At 43.5% G+C, this 26,437-nt stretch overlaps 2 protein-coding genes across 2 annotated transcripts in view; one reads left to right on the top strand and one right to left on the bottom strand.

The window, feature by feature from the left end:
• The first annotated feature begins 3,154 nt into the window (after nt 1-3,154).
• SNTN (sentan, cilia apical structure protein) lies at nt 3,155-9,154 on the top strand. The gene is made up of 4 exons (XM_080995944.1): nt 3,155-3,345; nt 4,212-4,246; nt 5,412-5,551; nt 7,549-9,154. The coding sequence occupies exons 1-4, from the start codon at nt 3,230-3,232 to the stop codon at nt 7,705-7,707; spliced, it is 450 nt and encodes a 149-aa protein (XP_080852070.1). The 5' UTR covers nt 3,155-3,229; the 3' UTR covers nt 7,708-9,154.
• A 14,341-nt stretch (nt 9,155-23,495) lies between these two features.
• The window catches only part of LOC308471592 (cadherin-related family member 3-like), a 49,929-nt gene continuing 46,987 nt past the window's right edge, over nt 23,496-26,437 (bottom strand). The window contains exon 17 of the mRNA XM_080995786.1: nt 23,496-26,107. Within this exon, the coding sequence (XP_080851912.1) occupies nt 25,944-26,107 (164 nt within the window). The 3' untranslated portion in view covers nt 23,496-25,943. The remainder of the gene's footprint in view (nt 26,108-26,437) is intronic.

Below are 26,437 nucleotides of genomic sequence, written 5' to 3'. Positions count from 1 at the left end.
ATATCTATATTTGCTTTGGCCTCAGTAATTTCACTGCAGCTAAATGAGGGAGAAGTCTTAATTCTTTCGGCCATCTGTTGCAACCTTCTTTCTGTGTCATCATCATGTTACATAAAGAGTCGCTCCAGAGAGTTTTGTCGTTGGAATTTATCACGGCACAGGAAATACTAGGTAGAAATTTGAGAAGCAGTGATATGCAGTGGCCTATAGGGATGGGTTGGTAGGAAGAAGAAGAAGAAGAGTTTGGATTTGATATCCCGCTTTATCACTACCTAAAGGAGTCTCAAAGCAGCTAACATTCTCCTTTCCCTTCCTCCCCCACAACAAACACTCTGTGAGGTGAGTGGGGCTGAGAGACTTCAGAGAAGTGAGACAAGCCCAAGGTCACCCAGCAGCTGCATGTGAAGGAGCGGGGAATCGAACCTGGTTCACCAGATTACGAGTCTACTGCTCTTAACCACTACACCACGCTGGAAAATTTCACATCACCAGCAGTGCAAAGAGCTCAATGCTGTGGTGGTGGCCGTATTGTTCAAAGGAAAACTGCTGGGGAACACCAAAATAATAATGAGGGCAGAGGGGGAAATGAATCTGAATAGTAGCTCTGTCTAATTTTTTGTCAGTTGCTTTCACAAAAGGGTCGCATGTCTCAAAACACATTGCCAATGTTACAAAAGCAGAAAAAACAAATTTCAGAACCATTATTTAATTTCAAAAACACGTGCAAGCAAACTATGTATGAATGTTTTTTGGCATACCAGAGTTTGTTTCCACAGATGAAAGGATATAATTTTTATATCTATTTTCTAAATATAAAATTTGATATACAGTAAAACTATTGTCATACTGGCCACATGACCTGGAAGCTGTACGCCGGCTCCCTCGGCCAATAAAGCGAGATGAGCGCCGCAACCCTAGAGTCGGTCACGACTGGACCTAATGGTCAAGGGTCCCTTTACCTTTACCTTTAAATCTATTCTGTAGCATCAGGGATGCTCAAAACAAGTGTTCCGTATTTTAATATGGAATTTATTTGATATATCCTGAAGCAAACTTACATTTAAGTGAACCGCCCTGAGACCTCCGGGTATAGGGCGGTATATAAAATCAATGAAATTAATTATTATTATTATTATTATTATTATTATTATTATTATTATTATTAAATGTCTCACAATGGCAAAATTAGGGCTCATAAAACATGCCGTACATCCAAGGGTGAATCCCAGTGTTTAAGCCCCACATAAAATGTCAGGGAGGATTAGCACTCACGCCATAGGTTAGGGTGGGCTCAAAACGTCCTCTGGATCTGGGGAAGCAAGACGGTCATACATTTTCAACAATAGCTCGGGTGGCAGAGCATGAGACTCTTAATCTCAGGGTCACGAGTTTAAGCCCCACATTGGGCAAAAGATTGTTGCGTTGCAGGGGGTTGGACTAGATGACACTTGTGGTCCCTTCCAACTTGACAAAATTCTGATTCTATGTACGTCAGCTGCATTATACCCTGAAAAATGGTTAATATAAATTTGATATCAAATCGATCAGACTGAAATCCTTTGATATAGAATTGATATAAAATTTTAATATAAATTTGATATCCCTTGATTTAAAATTTATATCCTTCCATACAAAATTCATATCAAAAGGTGAGACCACCTGTCACTTTCTTTTAGAGATGATCGGTGGCAATCCCTTGTATTGAGAGCCAGTGTGGTGTAGTGGTGTAGTGATTACAGTAGACTCGTAATCTGGTGAACCGGGTTCGCTTCCCCGCTCCTCCACATGCAGCTGCTGGGTGACCTTGGGCTAGTCACGCTTCTCTGAAGTCTCTCAGCCCCACTCACCCCACAGAGTGTTTGCTGTGGGGGAGGAAGGGAAAAGCAGAATGTTAGCTGCTTTGAGACACTTTCGGGTAGTGATAAAACGGGATATAAAATCCAAACTCTTCATCCCTGTAGTTTTCTAGCTCAGAAGCACAATCCAGGTCTCTTCTGAAGGTATACAGTGGTACCTCAGGTTAAGAACTTAATTCGTTCCTGAGGTCCGTTCTTAACCTGAAACTGTTCTTAACCTGAGGTACCACTTTAGCTAATGGGGCCAGCTGCACGATTTCTGTTCTCATCCTGAAGCAAAGTTCTTAACCCAAGGTAATATTTCTGGGTTAGCGGATTCTGTAATCTGAAGAGTACGGAACCCGAGGTACCACTGTATTCAAACAGGACATTACGGCTGCAATCCTCTGGATTAGTCTCACGCAGTTGAATGAGACTCATGCCCGGGTGTGTGTTCAGCACTGCAGCCTGTAAACTGCTGGGTGAAATCTGAATGTAGTATCTACATTGACCAGAAAGTACTGTGTTCCATTTACAAAGTGATTTCCCCACCCCAATTTCAATCTCATGTTGTTGTGAACTCACATTCACAAAGTGTTTGCAGGAAGCACAAGATCAGGGCCGTATTTACCTGGGGGTGCAAGGGGTGTGGGGCACCGGGGCACCAAATTCGGGGGGGGGGGCGCCAGGTGCCCATCGCTGAAGCCGCCTAAGCTCTTAACTATCTACCTGTTATGAAATGATAAATAATTTTGATCAAGCTAGAAAAACAAAATACATATATACCTAGGTATTACCGGATTGTATACCTATTGTTTCACTAAAGGACTTTCGACTTTGTGCGCTCGTTTGCCAAAGACGCACTGCACCAGCAGCGGCACTTGTCGTTCACAACGGTGGCGCTTGTTAGACTCAGTGAGTATAAGTCTATTGTAAATAAATGATCAAATAATAAAGCTTGCTTCTTTTTCCTCCCTTCTTTCGTAAACAAGAGATAAGTCGTAAGAGTGGTGTCTGCCATAAGCATAATAAAAGTTAATTTGGGGGCTAAACTAAATTTGGGGGCACTGGGCGGATGTTTGCACCCCGGCGGCGCGTATGCTAAAGACTCCCCTGCTCAAGATGGTTTTTAGCTCCATGCACTGAAGCAGCCTGCGCCAGGTGTGTTGCACAAGCAGCGATGAGCTTCCTTTGTTAATCTCTTAGCTTAGAATGTCCTCCCAGGCTGATTTATTTTGCCAGCAACTTAGTGACCAGAGAGCCTTCCCATTATTAATAGGCCTGGCTGGCAAACAGGCAGCACCCCCTTCCCCCTTCACAGCTTGTGTTTGTCTTTTTTTACAACCTCGGAAGTTGCTAAGAGATCGTAAACAGTGCTCAGGCTGGAGCAAAAGATGTGTGGCTGTGCATCTAGCTCTGCGGATAAAAAGTCATATTCTCTAAATCAGCCGGGAGATGCTTCTTCTTCGAAGAAAGGCACAAATTCAACTTCCAAGAAGATGGCCAAACCGTAAGTGTTAATCCTGTCCTCTTTCCCTCTAGCAGGCTCTCATACATTTTCCTTGCTCTCTCTGTGTGTGAATGAGGTTCCACAGGAGAGGAAAAGACAGAGGTTTCACAGCTTGTGGGCTGGGCTGTAATGAGTTTCTCACACTTCGGCAAAACTAATCATACTGTCTATTAAAATGTTTAAATCCTAGGGGAGAATAGGAAAATCCTCCAAGAGCATTTTCTTGATATGTGCTTTTAAAATTTGATTACTTTATTTTTCAAACTTATATCCCACACTTCCTTTTGAAATCCCAGAACCACTTAGATGGGCTTCTCACTGGGCAACTAGCAAACCCAGGTCAACTCCTAGCCGCTGTTTTACTAGGGCTAGTAGAGGGAGTAGAGTCCACAAACAGAAGCCCGAATTGTCCAAAATGAGTTGAAAACATCGGAGTCAACTCCTAAGGGCCGAGGTCCCCTCGCCACCCCCTTATAAAATATTTGAGGGGGCTGCCCCCCAAGTTAATGAGCTTTGCCATTCAAATGGTGTAGGTTGCATCACGTCATGTAATTATGTGGGGCAGGGCTTACCTGCCCCCCAATATTATATTCAAGTTGGCACCCCTGGTTCTAAAGGTCTTATCTTAAGATGTGCTCAGTATACACAGGCACAGATTCTATTATTGCATGCAACTGAATCTGATTATGTTTTGAGGGGCATTACATTTTTATCCTATATCTCAGAAAAGAAAAGAAACTTTTAACGAAAAAGAGAGTGACCAGCCCAATATTAAAAACCCTCCCAATCTGCTCTCAGATCAAAAAATCATTTCTTGCTACATTAACCACCAGATATACCAGTAACAATGTCTATTTAATTTCCAGTATACCAATATCCAAGCAGCTGGCTTCTATAAAAGGTAAGTGAGCTACTCCCCCTTGTTTCCTTTATACATTCATCTATTTTCCTGGACAGGGCAGCATAAAATGCGGTGATGCACATAGCATTTCTAACAATGTTTACTTCTAACCTTATTCTATTGGGCTCACTCCCAGGTTATTGGGGTTAGAATTGCAACCTGAATATATTGCAACACAGAGCACACATCATTCCCATCCCAAAGCCAAATGTTTTTGAGGTACTCTTAAGAACGTCTGAGGAAACAAATACGTTTTTAGTTGATGCTGAATTCTTATTTTTTAATGAGTTGGTATGACGTGGGTGGTGCTGTGGGTTAAACCACAGAGCCTAGGACTTGCCGATCAGAAGGTTGGCGGTTCGAATCCCCACGACGGGGTGAGCTCCCGTTGCTCGGTCCCTGCTCCTGCCAACCTAGCAGTTTGAAAGCACGTCAAAGTGCAAGTAGCTAAATAGGTACCACTCTGGCGGGAAGGTAAAGGGCGTTTCCGTGCGCTGCTCTGGTTCGCCAGAAACGGCTTAGTCATGCTGGCCACATGACCTGGAAGCTGTACGCCGGCTCCCTCGGCCAATAAAGCGAGATGAGCGCCACAACCCCAGAGTCGGCCACGACTGGACCTAATGGTCAGGGGTCCCTTGGTCCCTTTACCTACCATACATTACTCAGAGAGGAGGGCATTCCATCAATGGAGTGCCACCGCTGAGAAGCCCATTCCTGCATCACCACAGAATGAAGCTCTTCCCACACCAGGATGCTAACAAGGCCCCTCTATAGATTTTAAGGGTTGGGCAGGCTCAGGACTATTTTTGCAAAGTGGCAACTCTAACCATCAGCCTGAATCACAACCCTCTCTTAGTCTGCAAGGTTGTTCCACCTCTAAGCAGGCATCCATAGTGCTGTTCTGGGTGCATTACAACACACCGGGCCACCGCTAAGAGTCTTCTAAGCCTTCCTTTGAATCCTGCAGCTGGGTCTTCTGCAGGTAGCTCACAACCATCAACACCCTCGCCATACAAATGCAGTATGCAGTGTCATTGCTGTTAACTGCAGGAAGCTCAGAATAATTTACTCTTGCTGACTCTGGACTCTACTGTTCTTCTTGTTGTTGTTGCTGTTTCAAAAGCTGCTTCCATTGGCCTCCCACTTATTGTATTTCACCCCTCAGCTCTAGGGAAAGGCTCGGATCTGGAGAAAGCTGTTGCGACAGCAGCCTTGGTTTATGACAACGTTGCAGACACAGAGGGCAAGCTCAGCAAAGCCGAAGCAAAAAAGTTGCTCGAAACTCAGTTTGTGCATTTCATGCAGGTAAGTGGGTTGAAGGGAGTAATCAAGCTGGTATAAAGGGAACATCGGGAGAAGGGACCAAACTCTTTTTTTTTTAATATAATTTTTATTAACAAACCAATCAAATCACATTAGTTCCAAATTACAAAGCCAAATTTTTAAAATTTTGTTGGGGGTACCCATGCTTCGAGCTCAGAAAGGGATCCAAACATCTCTCTTGCTGCTGCTTTAATGTTACAGTTCTGTCCAAATAGTATTCACAGTTCTATCCAATCTTCTCTTTATTGTTTTCCTCATTTTCTTGTTGTTGTCATATATTCCTTTCTTTGTGACCTCTGATAGTCTCCACAAGCGGGTTGAAAACAGACGTAGATTAACCTGTGTGGATTTTCCGTTCCTCCAAGAGCCATATTTCAAACAGACAGACGCCATTTCCACACTTCCGAACAAAACATTCTTAAAGTCTGCCCATTAAATCCTCGCAGGTCTGACAGTCTCTCCTCAATCTTAGGGGGTTCTGCCAGGTCGAACTCACATTCCAATTACCATGGTCTCCTCCCCCTCGATCATAAATCCAGTAGCCAGGCCCGCTTATTAAACAAGTCTCTTTTTATGACTGCGTCATTCCAAAGGCTCTTCATTCCTTCCCCGATGTTTCACAAACCATGTCTTTGATTAGTAATTCATTTCCACACAGTTCTTAATCATCCCGCTTATAATCAGTAATCGCAACGGTTCTTCTTGGGGGGAGGGTTGTTGGGTAATCACATAAGATAAAAGAAAAGAAAGGTTCCCCCCCATTCCGTCCCATTCCAACATACCGACCCTTTGATGTATCTTCTTCTTGTTATGTTTTCCTGTTGAATCCAACCGATTGCCCCATTTCACAGAGGTCACTTCAATTAGCAGTCTTAACTCCTTCCCTCGAAATATGTGCATTTGCTTCTCTCTAATTGTTTATTTTGAGCTCCTGCAACCAGGCCGCGCAATCAGAGACAGCGTCCGGGAGAGCCGTCTCACACGAGGGCTGTGTGCCTAGAGTCCTCACCCCCTTCTTTCGAATCCGGGGGTGATTTATGGCAACCGCAGGCAAGGCAGTGTTCCCCATTCCCTTGGGGTAACAAGGGAGGCTGCCGTATCAGCCTCTTAATTACTTCATGTGAGCCGGAGAGATGGTATTGTCGGCCATCTTCCAATGCGCCCCTAGCAGCCCCCGAAGGGACCAAACTCTTCGGCCCTAGGCCAAGAACATTGCCAGGCCCAGCTGAAAGTACCAATATCACCTTTAATAAAGCCTTAACTTTCTGGGGTTTGGAATATGTGAAGGACCACCTGCTGAGATCTACTGGGGGTGGGGAGTTGCATGGCACCCCATATCCCACTGCTAGCTGAGCAGGGGCTGGTGAGGGTTTAGGGTCCCGAATCTGGAATTCCCATTTCTGATGGTCTTCTTCTTCTTCTTCTTCTTCTTCTTCTTCTTCTTCTTCTTCTTCTTCTTCTTCTTCTCCCTTTGAAGGGTAAACAACATTTGGTGAACATTTAATCTTATGTGGGAACCTGTTGTTGGTTTTTTAGTATTATTGCTGCTGCTTTCATTACGTTTTCTATTGCTTTTCTCTTAATACAGTTTTCTATTTTGTCGGCTCAGAGGACCAAAGAGCAGCATATGAGATTTTAGTATAAGCTCCTCTCCAGGCCTTAAAAAAAAGCAGTGTGTTTTCAGCGCCTTTCTTCTGGCTACTTCTTCTGACATCAATCCATGTCAGCTGGTCACACATACCCTTTCTTTTCTTTTCCTTTTTAGCATAGCTATTTGTGCCTTTGGCATTCTTGCACCGAACGCATTTGATTGTGTCTGTTAATAGTCTCTTGACGTGCGGCACTTCCCCTTAAATTGACCCTGATTCTGCAACCTGTCTAGGAAGCATGTTTTGTAACTGTTCTGCTCTCCCTCATTAGCAGCCGTGATGAAAGCAGCTTCCATATTTTGCCACAACATGATTCACGTTTTTTCACAGGGTCAGGAAACCAAGCCAAAATACCAAGAGATCATTTCTGCTCTTGAGGAGAACAGGGATGGCGAAATTGACTTTGAAGACTTCATGGTTCAGTTGCTTAGCCTCACCCTGATGTCTGATCTCCGGGAAGAGATCCGAAACGTGAAAAAAACAAAGTGATAAAGGATGCTGGATTGAACAGATCTTTTGGGTGGTGGGATGGGGGGGAAGAGAAACTAAGGGGAGCATCTTATTTTTATGGCATGTTTCCAGAATGAAAGATAGATCACTGGTATCCTTGGCAGAATTGTGGAGCACAGACGTATGGGTGACTCCCCACTTATGCGGGGGTTTCGTTCTGGCGCCCTGCGTGCATTAGTGAAATTTCTGTAAGTGGGGAGCACACTCTAAACACACTTTTCATGCCCTCTCTGCCACTGTCTCTCCAATTCAGATAAAAAATGCTGTACCAAAAATATCCGCAATGGGATTGAAGCTCTGGGGGGCAGCTATCCCACACATCAGCTGTTAGGCGGGGAGGCTGAGCAGCCTAAACAAATTCCCACTGTGCCTCCAGTCTCTTTTCTGCCCCCACTAAAGTCCTCTTTGGACTCCGGGGAGAGTCTCCTCACAAGCCACCAGGACTCTCCAGCTCTCTCTCTTGTGCACGCCATTTCCTGGTGTAAATGGAATGATTTAATTTCCTGGCACCACGCATATACACGGTCACACACAAGTTCATCCCACGCAAATTGGGGGATGCCAGTATTCTAAAAGGGGAGAAAAGGCTTTTTTAAAAAAGGTTATCTGCCTTTCGTTAGGCTCTAGTGTGACCATCAAGGATCAGATGAGTAACCAACAACCCAAATCTGTGCAGGTTTGCCCATTGAATTGTGGGGCTTATTTGGAAGTAACGGTGCATTTGGCTGCCAGAGATTGCAATCCTGCGCACTCTTATCAGAGAGCGTCTCGTGAAACCTATGAATCAATAAGCTTTTGAGTACATATGCATAGGTTTGGGCTGTAAGAGCAATTTGCATTTCAATTGCACGTTAAAGGGCAAAGCAGTATGGCGAAAAAAGAGATACTGGCCCAAATCCAGAGATACTGGTGCGCAAGAAGGTGTTGCATGAAGCAAGCAATGGGGGTGTGAAGGCTTTGTGTGTTGGCCCCGAATACCTTACAAGCATTCCCATCCACACCAAGACAGATGGAATGGGAATGTGCACTTTCTGGAGCGATGGAGAAGCCATGAGTTGACTCACATAAGTGTCTTGCCCTTACTGAACTCCACCTGCAACCCCACGTCTGTTAGATTACATACGCATTATGCCCTGCATCACGCACTCCCTTGTACCGTCTCCTCCACAAGAACCCCAGCTGGGTGAGCATGTGAAGCAACCTTAAGAGTGGACCAGGTCTACAATACAAATAGTTTCATCTCCTCGGTATATTCATTGACTAGGCTATTGTGTGGGAAATGTATAGGAAAATACCTAGAGTTAGTATTGAGGACTTTGGGTGCTGCAATTAAATGTTGGCTTATTGAGCTGAGTTGAAAGATTATATTGAATCTTAGCCTGATGCATTATAACGAATAAAATTAACGCTAAACCAAGACAAATAACGGTTTATCTATTTATTCTTGCAAAAGGTACAGAGCTGTCAAAAGCACAGAATTTCCTTAATGTTATTTCACATGAAGTAGATTCTCAGGCATCCTGAAATTGGTCTATCTTGGCTTTGCCTCTGGACAATTTTGTGACAGCTAGAATCTCTCTTTTCAGATGGTCCATGTTGCGCAAAAGGTAGTGGGGGGACATTTCTTTGATAACCTGTACACTGATTATTCAAATGTCAGGTTTTCAGCTCACAAAGCAGCCCTGAGCAATGATAACTTTGGAAGGCTGCACATTTACTTGGATGTAAGCCCAGCTGATCACAGTGGGACTTCTGAAGGAAAATGAATGAGATCATGCTGTAAGGTTACTGACAACACAAACCTACGGATTCCATTCCTTGGAAATAAACTTCATTGTGTCCAGAGATGTTTATTCCCTACTAAGTGTTTAGGAGTGCGGCCTAAATGCCATTGAACGCACTGGGCATCATTCTCAGAAAACACATTTATGAATGATATCACTAGGTTTGTCCTAAGAGACTGAAACAGTTGGAGAATGTGTCTGGGAGCAGGGAATTCTGAATGCTACCCTTTAGCTTTACCAGCTCCTGTTTATGAACTTCAAGCAGAGTGTTTTAGAGCAAATGTCTATTAGCGTAAACACAGTGTCTGTACTTTGTGAAGACTCCAGAGATCTGAAGGGAAGACCCCAGATATTCTTTCCTGTTCTGTGGAATCTGGTCCTCCATGTAGGATGATGACCAGATGCAAAAAGAGAATAGGACTTTTAACAAAATACAGTCATACCTTGGAAGTCGAACGGAATCCATTCTAGAAGTTCCTGCAGCCAATCGGAAGCCATGCCAGACATTCGGCTTTTGAAAATCGTCTGGAAACCGAAACACTCACTTCTGGGTTTCAATCATTCGGGAGCCGATTTGTTCGGGAGCCAAGGTATGACTGTATAAGGAACCTATTCAATGCAATTCAGAGTTTTTGGCTCTGCCCTGGTTTGCAGGCATGGTCAGGCTGCCTTATATAGCTGTTTGAATATTGCACTATTATAGACCGGGGTGGATCTACACACAGGGGCGGAAAGGGTCAGAAATTAAATTGTTATAACAAAAGGGGGGGGGGAACACTATGTAAAATCACAAAGAGTATTTGTCCCTCTCCAGCGCCATCTGGTGTTGCATGTTTATAACACATTTAAAACACTGCTTTTTTGACTAATGTAGCTTGGATTCACTTCCTCATTCAGCTATGAGGGGTGACTGTGTGAAGTAATCATTAGCTCACAGCGTAACCAACCTTAGCAAGGTTGTCGTAAGAATCAACTGGGTGAAAAAGAGAGCCATGAATGCCCCCGAGCAGCTTGGAAGAAGAGTAGGATGCACATGCAGTAAAATAAAATGGCGGAAAACTAGTGGATGCAAAATGCAAAGATACAGAAGAGGAGGAGAAGAGGAAGAGGAAGAGGAAGAGGAAGAGGAAGAGGAAGAAGAAGAAGAGGAGGAGGAGGAGGAGGAGGAGGAGGAGTTTGGATTTGATATCCCGCTTTATCACTACCCGAAGGAGTCTCCTTTCCCTTCCTCCCCCACAACAAACACTCTGTGAGGTGAGTGGGGCTGAGAGACTTCAAGGAAGTGTGGCTGGCCCAAGGTCACCCAGCAGCTGCATGTGGAGGAGCGGAGACGCGAACCCGGTTCACCAGATTCCGAGTCTGCCGCTCTTAACCACTACACCACACTGGCTCTGGCACCATTCATAGTTGCATAGAACCATAGAACCATAGGATTTTAGAGTTGGGAGGGACCCTAAGAAGATTTTTAGGCAGATGTAACTTGCATGAAAATTCTAAAATTCCCTCTTTTACACACCCCTTAAAAGGTTCAAGAGCCCTGTCTCCTTTGAAATCTGGCCACTCTACTGAGTATGCCATTTTAATATTTTAACTTTAACACGTGCATTTTTGTACTCATCCCTTGGCAGGAGAACTGCATTGCAAAACTCAGGGAAGTGTGAATTTCAAAGGACAGCTGTGTTCCAGTTTGTGCATTGTTTCAGGAAGTGCAATTTCACCTTTAGATGCAGACCGAATTGAACCTGTTCCCCATCGCTGTTGACGCCTGCATATTAATGTACACCCCCCCACACACAACAATAGATTTAGCAAGGAAACATTAATCTCTTAGAGGAAAGTGCAACCCAACAATGAAGAAGATTTCCTGGCTACATTTGGATGATCGTTAGGCTTGTCAGGGTCCCACTGAGAAATGGTGGGTGCTTTCCTTATGAGATGAACTAGCTGGAGTACTTCCTGTCCCTTTGTTCTGCCTGTCCCGTTGCTAAGCCTCCTTTCTTGCTTGTGGGGTGAAACGAGGTCTTACGATGGAGAAAACCAGGTGGCCATCAAAGAGACGGAAAGAGCACTGGGGCCAGACTTTCACCAGCTGCATCTTCGCTTGGTGCGTCAGAGATTTAATGGGAGAGATGCAATCCCCGGCAACAGCTTTAGACAGTTAAGGGGGGAAAGTGGGAGACACAAGGTAGTGGGTTTTAGGAAAACTAAGCATAGGCAGCAAGCTTTCAGAGAGCAACATGCATGCTAAAGTGAGACGAATAAACTCTAGCAAGCCTTGCCTTCCATGTATGTTTCTAATTCCCCTATTTTAAAAAGGCAAAAAATATGTCTAAGTAATTAGTTGGAAGGAAAATGCCCCTAAAAGGCCCTGGAGATATCTGTGTTTACAAATGTTCCAACCCTTTCATTTTCTCTCTCGCCTGAGCTGAGGAGGTGGGCGGGCGGTCCTTTTGCCTTGGCATGCTCTTATTTTCTTTAAGCAGGAAGAAAGAGAAATGGGGGTAAATTAACCCGTTCGCTGGTGACCTTCGGTGCTAATGAAGGAGTACAATGTATGGGCTTAAGGACAGATTTAGCTCACTGACACCAGAAGCGTTGTGCTATGGCAACCTGCGTTTCTCATGTCCATGCAGTCCACCTGAAAGAGGGAGACTAAGGTGGATTGACTTTGCATTTTCAACCCACACTTCCCCCCCAAGAAGCTCTCCATCCCGCTTTTTATGAACAGAGCAACCCTGTGATGCAAGTTAGGATGAAAGAAGCAGATTGACAGACGGGCACCCAGAGGGATTGTAGCTCCGTGACAGAGCACACACTTGGATGTGGGTAGAGTGGTACCTTGGTTCTCAAACACCTTGGTACTCCAACAACTTGGAACCCAAACACTGCAAACCCAGAAGTAAGTGTTCTGATTTGCAAACTTTTTTCGGAAGCTGAACGTGCTCTGTTTTGAGTGCTTCCAATTTGAGTGCCACGCTTCCATTTTGAGTGTTACGCTGAGGACTGTCTGGTTTTGCTATTTATTTTGCGTTTTTGTTTCTGCGACTCTTTTTGTTTTGTTTTTGCGACTGTGTGGAACCCAGTTTAGCTACTGACTGATTGATTGTGTGACTGCTGTACATGGTATATTGATTTCATTTTATGGATCAGTAGTCTCATTTTATAGTAAAATTCATGTTAAATTGCTGTTTTAGGGGTTGTCTTTAAAAGTTCGGAACCAATTAATCCATTTTGCATTACTTTCTGTGGTAAAGCGCGCCTTGGTTTTGGAACGCTTTGGTTTTGGAATGGACTTCCAGAATGGATTACGTTTGAGAACCAAGGTACCACTGTATAATCCCCAGCATCTCTAGGTAGGGCTGAGAGAGATGCCTGTCTGAATCCCTGACATAGATACACAATACTAAGCGGGATGGACCAAAGGTCTAACTTGGTAGAAGGCAACTTCCATCCAAGTGTGACACTTATAGTGTCTCTCAAGGCTGGACTATATTGGAATGTAGCAGGAGTTCCCATGTGAGCCCTCTTAGATACAAAGGAGAACAGGCCTCCTGCTCTTTTAATAGTTTTCAGCAGGTCACAAACGCTATACCTGCTGAAATTCCCTCTTCTGCACAACTATTGAAGGTGCAAGAATCCAGTTTCCTTGTGGATCTGCTCACCCTAGAGTCTTCTCAAGGCAAATAGGAAATCCCTCATGTTTCCTCAAGTGAATATGGTTCTTTCCTGTTTTTATGGAGGAATCATGGGGGAACAGCAGCAGCGAGGTTGTCCAATGAAGCTTGCTGTTGTGTCACACCTTGCCCACTCGGGTGAATGAAATTTAGCACAACACGCTGGCATATTGATCAAAAAGCCACCGTTCTATAACACAACAGGTACTGCAGTATGAAAGGAACGCTGGAAAAGAGGGCAGAAGCACTTGCATTGTATTCAAGAAAGCTCACACAATATTCGCTGTCTTTGAATGCACCCTAGGAATACTCAGGGGCCACAGAGAGTGCGGAGGGGTAAGGGAATGGAACGAACTGTCTAGAGTCCTGAAGCATACCATGATGCACACTTCCGTTGGAGCTCTCACTTGTACAAGTCATCACCTCCATTAATTTGGTGAGCCCAGCAAGGCTACTATTACAGTCTAGTCACCTGTGTTCTGTGTTTGCTTTGAGTCTGCTTGTCTCTATAGCTCGGTGTGTGGGCAGTGGAGGTTTTCGCCTCAAGCAACTGCAAGTTCAGGCATGTGCCTCTTCAATTCAAAATGTGCGTGGCTCTATTTAAAAAAACAACAACCCCAAACCAACAAACCTAAAGAATGTCTTCAAAAGAAGTTGAGGAAGCTGGCCGCTTGCCACTCTCACACCGGCTAAATCAATAGCAAACAAGTATCAGGGTAAGTGATCCCCATGGCAAAACTTTGTCTTGCCATATTTGCAGAACAACTTCTTCTAGCAATTACCAAGGAATGTCACCGAGCTTGCACAAAACAAACTGCCAGTAAAAGAAATGGCAGTCAATCCAAAATCAGGCAGCAGCTGTCTGGATGAATTGATCCATGCCATATAATTAGCTATCCCTCCCCTTTTTTTTAAGGAAGTGGCATGGCTGGAATGGGTTTATATTAATACCTGGAAACGTACCAAGGAACTAATGTAGTGAAAAATGGTAGTGCTCTAACCGAGGCTGGTAAACAGATCCTTTTCCCATTTAGAACATTTGCTATTTTTATAATGTCAGCACTAGAGGGAACAACTTTATTAGACAGCAATATTTTTGCGAGGCAAGGTGTGTGTGCTACCTGTGCCCTGGCTGTGTAGACTCTGGAATTTCATTTAGTGGCTGGGCTTTCTCATGGTATAATTGTTTTTAAAAATAAAATAACTGTTCCCTGAAATATATTAATAATAATGGAAGCAGAGTTTGTTCAGTGGCAGAGCACATACCTCAGTCAGTAGAGCATAAGACCCTTAATCTCAGGCTTATGGGTCCAAGTGCCACATTGGGCAAAAAAGATTCCTGCATTTCAGGGAGTTGGACTAAATGGCCCTTGTGGTCCCTTTCAGCTCCCCAGTTTTTATGATTCTATGTTTTGTCCAGGGTTCAGTCTCTGCCATCTCCAATTGAAAGGCTACAGAAGCTGGTGAAGAGGAAAGAGAGAGACCTCTGCTGGAGAGTGTTGCTGGGACTGAAGTAGCTGGACTAAGATAGCTTCCCATATATCCAGCTGTTAGGAGAGTAAAGATATATGTAGGCAAACCTCAATAGAAGAAGCCAAAGGGAAGAATCAGGACCTTCAGTGATTTGCCACCCAGCAGCATAAGTGATGAAATCAATGGCCACCAGTGACCTTCTAGAAGAACCTTGTGGATTAGCATCAATTTGGCACACGTGATACTGCCTTCTGCTGAGTCAGACCATAGATCCATCAAGCTCTGGATTGGCTTGCAGTTCTGGCTAACTCAATATTGACTGGCAGCAGCTCTCCAGGGTTTCAGGCAGGGTCTCTTTAACTACCTGGAGATGCTGTGGATTGAACCAGACACTTTCTGCATGCAAAAGCACATGCTTTGCCACTGAGCTATGCCCCTTACGGTTGGCAGGCTCAGGGCCGGATTTCGGTTTAATGAGGCCCTAAGCTACTGAAGGTAATGGGGACCTTTGTATGTCCAGCTGTCCTTTGTCAACAACAAATTGTCGCTCTTTTTTGTGTTGAATATGTGCTATATGGTAATTTCTGGCCCTAATAGGTATCTAAAGCCATTTGCACATAAGAAAATATGTATTTTATCAAAGTAATTGTTGAACTGAAATACAATTAAGAAGAAGTATATTAAAAGTGACATTTGGGGGGGCAAGAAAGTGGAGCCCTAAGCTATAGCTTGTTCAGCTTATACGTAAATCTGGCACTGGGCAGGCTGCTAGTTCAAAACTATCCTCACTCCCCCTGCCTTACTTCTTTCTGAAACTTTAAGTGTTACTTAGAAAGCTTTTTGGACACCTCATGAGAAGAGAAGACTCCCTGGAAAAGACCCTGATGTTGGGAAAGATGGAGGGCACAAGGAGAAGGGGACGACAGAGGACGAGATGGTTGGATGGTGTTCTCGAAGCTACCAACATGAGTTTGACCAAACTGCGGCAGGCAGTGGAAGACAGGAGTGCCTGGAGCGCTCTGGTCCATGGGGTCACGAAGAGTCGGAAATGACTAAACAACTAAACAACAACAAAGAAAGCTTGACTAAAGGCACTGGAGAACAAGAGTTCCCAGATAATTCTTAGTTGGGCGGAGCCCTGGGGCAGGTTTCTTTATTGTACATACATTGCCCAGTTGCCAAATTCATCTTTCGTTTTCAGACTTTGTGGCCAGGGCCGTCTCTACCCGGGGGTTCAAGGGGTGTGGGGCACCCGGGCATCGAGCTCTGAAGAGCCCTAGGCCGAGTGTCTGGGGAGGAGAGTTGCAGTCTGGAGAGAGCAGAGCCCGTCCGAGCGTCATGGGCTCTTCTGCCACAGGCTCTGCATCCGGGGCCAACGAGGTGATGACGAGGCGGCTGGCTGGCTCCACCCTGCGTGCGTGCCTGGCAGCCTTGGACTGGTCTAGGGCTATCGAGGGGCCTGCCCACCCAGCGCACGTTGCTCACCTCCCAGGCACCTGGCTTCGCTCAGTCGCCACCATCTCATGTTCTGCACTGCTGTGAGGCGCTGAAGCGGCTGGCCCTGTGGGAAGAGGGAGGCGGGTGATGGGGAAGGGGAAGTGGAGTATGAGGAGGAGGAAGGCACCGCCACCATGGAGGAAGAAGAGAGGCGCCCCAACTCGCCCCTGTTCTTCCTCCTCTATCCGGGCCACGGGTTTGCAGCCCCAGAGTGCCTGGAGAGGCCCCCCCCCCGGGCCCTTGCAGGGTCCCCTTGTTGGGATTTTCCATTCCACCTTTAGTGGCAGGCATGGGATTGTTACTTGTCACATGTCTGTTTACATTCCAGGACAGTTTGCTGGCACAAGCTGAACTTTCGCTGTATTGTTTTTCTTTTGCTTTGACTTTCTCTCCGAGGAGATGGCAACAAGAGACGACATGTTTCTTTGTCTTGATTTATGCTTAATAAATCTGTAGTTCATAGTACAGTGGTACATTGGGTTAAGAACTTAATTCGTTCTGGAGGTCTGTTATTAACCTGAAACTGTTCTTAACCTGAAGCACTACTTTAGCTAATGGGGCCTCCTGCTGCAGCTGTGCCCCACCACACAATTTCTGTTCTCATCCTGAAGCCAAGTTCTTAACCCAAGGTACTATTTCTGGGTTAGTGGAGTCTGTAACCTGAAGTGTCTGTAACCCGAGGTACCATTGTATTATTAATATTATTGAGTACAATGCTAGCAATTCTGTCCTGCTTTCTAATGTTGCTTTCACACTGCAGTACTTGTTGCGTTATGGAACTGTGGCTTTTTGGTGACATCCTGGGGTGTCACACTGAATCTCATTTGTACCAGTGACCATGGTGTGACACAACAACAAATGTCATTGGACAGCGCTGCTAACCCCCTGCCCTTTCTGCGCATGCATGCTTCTGTTCCCTCATGATTCTCCCATGAAAATAGCTGGAAAGAAATGTATGCTGCCACACCGCCAAAAATCCACCACTTAAGTCCTGTGATTTTCTGGGTTAATAGGGTTGCAAAAAGATTTTTTTCCTGGAACAAATTAACACATAAATAAGCCCAAAACTTCTGCCATATTGCACCAGATTTTCGGAAGTCACTTTTATGTCATGCGAAAGCCCAGATATAATGCAAAAATTAGCAGGGAAACATCGGGGAAACAGAATAAACTGCTATGGGAATGCAGCCTAGCTCAGTTCAACTGTACTCTATTGAGCTCTATTTCTGAATTTTCTGCTGATTGATTATTGGCATCGTTTTATTGCTCTTTTAAAATTGCAGTCTATGTTTTAAATTAATTGATTTCATTCTTATTATGAACTATCTACTGATGGGATCGATTTAAAAGAACAAAAACAAATAAATTATTTCGATCTATCAAATGCTTCAAAAAGAGCTAGCATCTTTAGTAAAGGCATAGCTTTAGAGCTAGGCAGAAGTCTTTAGTATAGTGGTGAAGGAGGTTTCTTTTTAAATAGTGTGAGATGTAGTTTTGCCACTTTGGCAAAGGAGGATTTCTCCATCCTTTCTGCTTCTGTCTCCAAGCAGCGGCATTTTGGCCAAGTGTAAGATTAGTGGGCTTGATATGGTACAAACTGGACAGAAACTCAATTGACCTTTGCCCTGCAGGAGATCACATCTCTTCCCATCACAAAACTATTGTTCAATTGACAAATTTCCTGTGACAAGAAAATGGTATTCGCCCACACAGTAGGAAGAGTTCTTAAATGGACTTGGTTTTTGACACTCGCAGCAGAACTGTAGAGAAGAGGAGGGGCTAGAGTGGTAACTTATCCTGGCATTCGTGAATATTCACTGACAACATATCTAGATCAAAACGTGATGCCTTGAAAAATGGGTTGAAATCAGATGCCGAGTCCTCTAATGCAGGCAGTTACTGGAGCATTAACCAGGGCAGTTAAATACACAAAAAAGAACTGAAAATAGGATCAGGGGAGTGGAGACTCAGTACAGTGGTACCTCGGGTTAAGTACTTAATTCGTTCCAGAGGTCCGTTCTTAACCTGAAACTGTTCTTAACCTGAAGCACCACTTTAGCCGCCACACCGCCAGAGCACGATTTCTGTTCTCATCCTGAAGCAAAGTTCTTAACCTGAGGTAATATTTCTGGTTTAGCAGAGTCTGTAACCTGAAGCGTATGTAACCCGAGGTACACTGTATTGGAAGGGATAGAAATTGATTAGGGGGCAAAGAAAGTTCAGATACTGTAGTATAAAGGAAGCAACACAACACAAAAGTTCGTTGAGATCCTTTCAGCACATCTCCAACTGCTCTATTGTAGCAGCAATGGTGAAAGCTGTGTTTCTGTGTAGAGTAATGTCTGGTTTTCTGAAACTCTTTCAGCTGGTGAGGAAGTCAGTGAAATTCTCCTCCACCTCTGAATTATCTCCCATGGACCTTTATTCGGGAAGAACATGAGCAAAATGATTGCAGTACAAGCACCTGAGACAGATCTGGGCATGGTTTCCAACAGACAGGTCAGAGTTCCTACCTGATTGGGTTTTCTCTTTCACTTCAGTGGAGAGAGCAAAAATATGCAAGCCCTGAGACACACAGAGCTCCATTGAAGTGACTGAGGAAGCCCTGGCAGCCGGGTGAGCTCAACAAATACATCACAGCTCCCATATCAGCAAAAGGGATTTATGGGATGGAGACATGAGGTGGAAATCTTGAACACAGCGATATGTACACTGAAGTTAATGGGATTTATGTGTGTATAAATATGGACTAGATTGCAGCCTAAACATTTTATTATTTGCTCTCCTACATCCCCAGGTCCATAATTCCCTGGACTTAAACTACCTTCGATTGTTTCTCATTCTCTCTATCTTTCATATTTACATTTTTATTGATATTTTAATGAAAGCTGTAGGACAAGATATAGGAGCCACTTGGAGTTCTGATAAGAAAAGCCCTTGTGGAAATCGAAAAAGTTAAAAATTACATTACATTACATTGAATTGGCTAAACTAACAGAGGTAATCGGAGACCAACCTAAACAAAACTTCAGAACAGAGTGGGGGAAGTGGAAAGATTACTTTATAAAACAGTGTCCCCAAGTGAAAACCTGGACTTGTTTTGATTAATTTCTGCAAGATGATTTATGATTCTTAGGTTATGTATGCGAGACAATCATAATAATAATTCACAAAGGAAACAGTTGAAAAGAAATAAATTTAAAAGCCGATATCAGGATGAAGGAAGTCAAAATTTTATGTTATTTATATTTATGTGGTGTAAATGTATAGGTTTCGTTGGTTGTAACTTTTATTGTCATTATCTAATTTCAAATATCTTTTTATTGCTGTATATATATTTTTTCTTCTGTTTTGTTGTTGTCGTCCTGATGTATCAATAAAATCATTTTAAAAAGAAAAGAAAAGAAAACTTAAAAATCACAGTTCCATCTGACACTGGAAATGGTAGCGAGAAATATATGTAGTAAATTATGTCTTACATCCCCAAACCCAAAAGCAGTTAGAAAAAATATTGGGATGCCTTGTTAGAATGAATTTACATCCTAAGGATGCATTCACTTTAAGAAGGAATCATAAAGAAAAAGAAGGGAAAAGAGGAGCAAAGTAGACAAAAACAGAATGGCAGGCTGTACAAGATTCTGCTTTCACAAAACGGCTTTGCCCCATCCTTTCCCCCACTCCCCCCCACCCAACTGGCTGGGGGTGGGGAGGGCCAGGAGAGACCCCAGAGCAGTGTTTAGGGGGAGAAGAAGAGGGATCTTCCCATCCAGCAAGCTGCAATGCTTGTGCAGATAGAACAATGGGAACTGTGTGATACTGAATTCCACCCTACAGACTGAATGAATTGCTTTTAAAAATGTGAAAAATTGCTTCTGCCGTCTAATTATGTGAAATGCCTAAGCTCATCATGGTGGTTAATTAGGTTAATGTGAACTACAGCGGGGGGACTTTAAATTATATATATGTTTTTAAGCCTGATGGCTTCCAGCGGCCGTGCCAGGAAGAGACAGGCGTATTGGGAAATGATGCACTGGGCAGTATGCACCGGAATGGGGAGAGGCCACTAAGAAGTTTGTCAGAGATCTGTAGTTCAAATTAAATATGAGGGTCTGGGAAGGAGCTACAGACAAATGCATTTAACCCACAACAACAACCCAATCTTGCTTTAGCATGATCAAATCCAGCACATCCCTCCACGATGCTGCACAGGCCTTTTTTAAAAAAACGCTTATTTTGTACATCATTTGTCATGCCTGTGTGAGCATCATGGAGGGTCCAGCTTTATCACGCCACGGGGTACCATCTGCCGCATTGTGCCTGTCACTCTCTGGCATCCAATAGAGGGCTCCCTTTCTCTTGCACATGCATTATCCAGCTCATCGATACCATATTTTATCTGTCTCCATTTGCCTCCTGTGGTTCCTCAGGGTGGTTGACAAATGAAAGTGTAAAGACAAAGGCTTTGATCCTGCCCGGAGTATGATAAGTTTGGCGGTTTCAAGTCTGGCGGATGCGTCTCCCAGAATCCTTTGTGAATATGTGAAATATACTTGGAGTCGAGAGTGGATTTCATGCTCTTTATTCAGCTCATGGTAGTGAGGAATGAAAGTTCCCCCAAAATATTTGCTTTATATACACATGATTGGCTAATTCCGGGATTCTCCTGTAGGCCAATCAGGTTGCGGATTCACTTCCACCTGGAGATGGATTAGGTAGCTCCTGCAGACCAATCATACTGCTGCATTGTTCTAGGACCAATCAGACTGCTGCATTCTGAATCCTATTGTTCTCGGACCAATCATACTGCTGCATTTTGGATCCTGTTCAACTCAGTACATAACAATATGGAAATTGGGGAAGGCTGTGCAGTCGTACCTTGGTTTTCAAACAGCTTAGTTCACGAACAACTCGGAACTTGAACATTGCAAACCCGGAAGTAGGTGTTCTGGTTTGCGAACTTTGCCTTGGAAGCCGAACGTCTGGCACAGCTTTTACAGCTTCCGATTGGCTGCAGGACGCTCCTGCAGCCAATCAGAAGCCACACCTTGGTTTCCGAATGCTTCAGAAGATGAACAGACTTCTGGAACGCATTGTGTTCGAAAGCCAAGGTACGACTGTACAGTGGTACCTCGGATTACATATGCTTCAGGTTACATACGCTTCAGGCTACAGACTCCGCTAACCCAGAAATAATGCTTCAGGTTAAGAACTTTACCTCAGGATGAGAACAGAAATAGTGCTCCGGAGGTGCAGCAGCAGCAGGAGGCCCCATTAGCTAAAGTGGTGCTTCAGGTTAAGAACAGTTTCAGGTTAAGTACGGACCTCCGGAACGAATTAAGTACTTAACCCGAGGTACCACTGTACTTCCATTCACTCTGACAACGTGAAGTGCCATTACCAGATGCGATGACGGCCACCGACATGGGCATCTTTTAAAAAGAGCTTAGACAAATTCCTGTAGGATCAGACTATTGATGGCTTCTTGTCATAATGGCTGCTAAGGTCCAGAAGTTGTTTGCTTCTGAATTCTCATAACAGGAGATGATGAGTGGCAGAGCACCATTGCACTCATGGCCTTTGGAATGTTGTACTAGGTGGGTCATTTGTCTAATCCAGAGAGGTCTTCTAATGTTCTTCTGGCACTAACTGGTTAGCAGCCGCAATTTAAGGTTATTTAAGCCTCTCTGCATCAAAGAGCATTTTCATGAGAACACTAATTATTCTCCAACCCGCTCCATTCATCATTTGAACAATTGCACTAGGAAAGCTGTTAGAGACAATCATGTATATTCATGTTCAGAATCCAGGAGACTCTGTGCTTAATTAATGTTACTGGGTTCTGTCAAAAAAAGAAAGAAGGAAGGAAGGAAATTGCACAGAAATGGAATAAAGTAGTTCTGCAACAATCTAAAGGGGGGGGGGACCACCACCAAGCTGAAATGCCAGTGTGGACTGATTCCTACGACCCCCTGCGAACCAGCTCTAAACATCCAGAAAATTCAAAGCTTATTACAGTTGGTTGCAAAGCCAGTCATGTCAGGGCAGGGCATTTTGATACTGAGAAGCATAGCCTCCTACCATTCCTGGTATCTCCCTAACACCTGGAATTCAGCTACATTAGTCAAGAAACAGTGTTTTGAATGCGTTATATACATGCAACACCAGATGGCACCAGAGAGCAAAAGAATTTTCTAAGCGATTTCCCATAGTGTTTTTTTTCTTTTGTTATAATGTAAGGCTACCAGATTTTTTTTTCAATGAATCCGGGAACACTTCATTGAAATGAGTCGGAATGATAGGATTTTGTCAGGGGACTGATTTGTAAATCTGGGGACTGTCCCCGGGAAACCTTATTATAATGATTTAATTTCTGACTTGTTTATAGTGTTTTTTCCTGTGTGTAGATCCACCCCCAGACTTAAAAACCCCAGTGATTCGTGGTGGGACTAAGATAGATACCTATCATGGGAAAGGAGCAGGCACATTGTTTGTCATTCCTTAGATCAAAGAAGTAGCTGTCACTATCTAGGCAAGATGTGTGAGGCATCGGGAATATTCAGATGTATTCCTCCCTGCCCAGTTCCTCCTTGCCCATCTTTGCTTTCATGCACACCAACACAAACATAAGAGACATAAGAGAAGACCCCCACACACCCCGTGTTGTTTACACTGGAGAGAAGGAAATACAGATCTCTATGCCTGTGTGTCAACTGGAGATCAAATATCTATGGTGCATAGGCATAATCTTGAAGATCAGGAACTTCTTGGGTTCAAAATGGGAAGGTTTCACTGACCGGATATTACAGATGCACCCCTGCCTTCCATTTGACCATTGCAGCGCTGACAAATTTGTCAGTACCCAAACCCAACATATAATACTGCCAAATGAGATTTTCCACTAGGGCAGGGGAGACTTTGGGCCTCCTTTTAGAAATGGCCTTGGCCCTCATGGTACTTTCTTATGAGTACGGCCAAGGGCTCCTTCCAATGGAGGGAAAGCAAGGAAGTGCTACAACAACTGTAACTGGCCTCAACCTGGACCACTAAGCACCATGGTGGAGGCTTCCCAGCACCAGGACAGTGGGAGTAGGGAAAAGGATCCTGTTCATTTGCTGGCAATTCATCGTTTCATCTCTTGCAAACAAAGAAATGTGCCTAAGTTGAGGGCTGTGCAAATTATTTTCCTTTGTCAAATTAACCTCTAACAAGTCACCTGGCATAACCAATCAATAAGTGAAATTAGTCTCTTTCTGTAGCTGCATATAGATTTCCCCAGTGTGGCTGCCCATCGCTTCCCAGGCACGAGGATGACAATGATGAGTGCCTGTCACAAACTCCATGAATATTAAGGCCTCGTTTATTGGACAGCCTTAACTAATGAGCTGCATTGAGAGTCACTTGTCCAAAAACAATTGCATTTCAAGGAAGCCCAGTAAATCAGAGGGTTGTATTGATGGGCTCCTGTGAATTTGCTGCAAATTTCCAAAAAAGTGCACATGCATTCTGCTTACTTGTTTCTCTACCTTCTTCACGTATTGTCTTTTTCAGTGATGGGAAGAGGCAGTAGGTGCAAATTTAATAATTCCAAACTTCCTAGATATGCATAGAAACCAGATTTTAAAGAGCCTTGGTATGTGATACCAATCAGGATTCCCCTGCTCGATCCAAACAGGTTTTAGTTTTCATTTAACCAGCACAATGTGATATAGATAAACAAATTAAATGGAGCCACCTAGAGAAATCATCAGCAATCTGTGCTGGAAAATAAAAAGAGAAATATACCCCCTTGCAATTTTTGGCATCCAATTTCTTCTTTTTAATTTCATTCCTTTTGTCAGGGATCCAAGTGTCATAATAAAAGCACATAATCAGAGGGGAAGGTGATGGACTAGGAATTGTAGCAACGTTAAGAAACGCATCAAAACTCTTTGTGTGGTTTCCAGCTAAGTTTTAAAAAATCTTCATTTCACCATGGTCCAAATAGGATTCAGGGCCATCTACTGCTATTAGTCATCTTTTAAAAAACAAAAAACAGCAGCAGCATGTCACCCCATTGAGTTCAATGGCAGTTGCTCCCCATAAAATATACTGATGAATCAGTGGAATGAATTGGTGAAACAAAATGGTGGGGGTGGGTGATTCAATGAAACTATTCCTTCTGTAATGGCAACAGTAAGAGCTGTTCGACAGTGGAATTTGCTGCCAAGGAGTGTGGTGGAGTCTCCTTCTTTGGAGGTCTTTAAGCAGAGGCTTGACAACCATATGTCAGGAGTGCTCTGATGGTGTTTCCTGCTTGGCAGGGGGTTGGACTCGATGGCCCTTGTGGTCTCTTCCAACTCTATGATTCTATGATTCTATGACTCAGTTCCATGATATATTTTTTTTGGTTAAATCACTCTTTTCCACCAGCTCTAGTTTTGATCAGCATTGCTTCCTCAGTCAAATTTCAAGATGAATTTAGAGCCCATGAAAAAGGTTGAGCCAATGTGAAAAATTTATCTAGCTAAGGAAACATAGTTGATATTTCAGAGCAGCAACAAGCATCCTGATATTTCATCCTGACAATCTTTTCAGTGTGTCCAGATTTTAAACAAAAAAAAATTGCAAAGTGTTAATGGTTTAAACCAACATTATTGATGATCCAAGATAGGGCCACCTAGAATTGATTGCTGTCACTGCTGTCACTATGGAGATGTAGTCAAAACATTTGCTTACAGCTCCAATATCCAACCTATAGAGGCCTCCAGATCAATAGGTAATAAGTAAATTAAACTTCTAAGGGAATTGGTTTTCCCCATTCCTCTTTTTCCTCTTTTTAATAAACCTCAATACAAAGAAAGCAATTGATCAAATTTTCTTTTTTAAAAATTAAAAAATGATTAAATGCCATTTTCATATCAGAGTTATTGGATTAGACATTGTTGATTTATAAAGCACTCAGATGCTCAGGGAAATCATAGCAAAATGTAGGCCCTTTTCAAAGTTTCATGGATCCTAATTAGATAGACAAAAACCAGGAGTAGTAGTACAATCAAGAAATTGCCTTTCAGCTGGAAAATGGCTTTAGCTCAATGGTAGATCACAAGTTGGAGTTGTATAAACTTCTAACATCCCCAGAAAAAGGATATCAGGTAGCAAAGATATTGGAGAGCTATTGGACTATGTGCATCCTTAGTCAAATTCATGCCAGATCTACATGTTGGCTATGAGCACATAATACTAAATCAGGGTTTAGCACTATATGAATGAGCTAGAAATGGGGTGGTACCAGATCCTACATAGCCCTACGTCCTGTTTGAGTGTTTTTTGCCTGCCCAGAATGAGTCCTTGCACTCTGATAATGCCTCTTGTTTGCCTAGGTAGAGGAGACAGATGTGTAATATGTTGCCCTGACCACTTTTGCCTCTGGATCTGCCCCCTGGAAAGTTGCCCATGAGTGAATGTGGACCTCAGGCTTAAAAATGTTCCCTACCATAATTTCATAATACAAAACTCATGACATGGTGTCCTTGTATTGTGGGCTTCCCTGGCTTCACTCTACTTTCGGCAGCTGCTTAGGGATGCAGGGTGATACAACGATATTGTATCATGTCATACCAAGGAGAGAGCCCATGTCTCAACAGCCTTCTAAAACAAACATGGCTTCATTCTGAAAACATTTCTTTTCATCCATATTCAAAAGTCCATCTGAACCCTACTCCTTGATACTAAATCCATCTTCCCGCTGAAGACTAGTAGAGAAATAGATCGGTTGTGATTAAATGATTGGCTTTAAAGGCTGAAGACGTTATGGATCTTTAGGGAATTTCATCGGCATGTTCTTTTCAGGAGACAGACTCTGAGACACCGAAGATATGCTTGTGAGATCCAGATTGTTTCTGATGGGTTCTTGAGGGACCTTCCACTTTCTTGCTCCTGACTTGCTGTTATACTGATAGAGATTTCCTGTGACTAAGGAAGAAAAGAAAAATGGTGCAACGTTGCATTATTACCTGTGAGTAGAATGAATGCAAAGTTAGTTTCATTTCTGAAAATTTTGCTTCATATTGATGAAGAATATCAGAAGTGCCTTGCTTTATGAAACCTAAATCCCATGAAAGACAAAGTGCGAGATTGGTTACATTACGCTCAGATTAAAGAAGTTTTTAAAAATGATAAGAAACTAGGGTTCCAGGTGGAGAAATCGAAATTAGAAACAGAATTGTTAGAACCAAAGATTAAGGTACTTTCAAGGATGTATAACTTGCTGTTGAAATGGAATACACAAGACGAAACGGTTAA

The sequence above is a fragment of the Podarcis pityusensis genome, assembly GCF_964106645.2.
Source record: "Podarcis pityusensis genome assembly, chromosome: 2".
Taxonomy (NCBI): domain Eukaryota; kingdom Metazoa; phylum Chordata; class Lepidosauria; order Squamata; family Lacertidae; genus Podarcis; species Podarcis pityusensis.
This window is presented reverse-complemented; position numbering and strand designations above follow the sequence as displayed.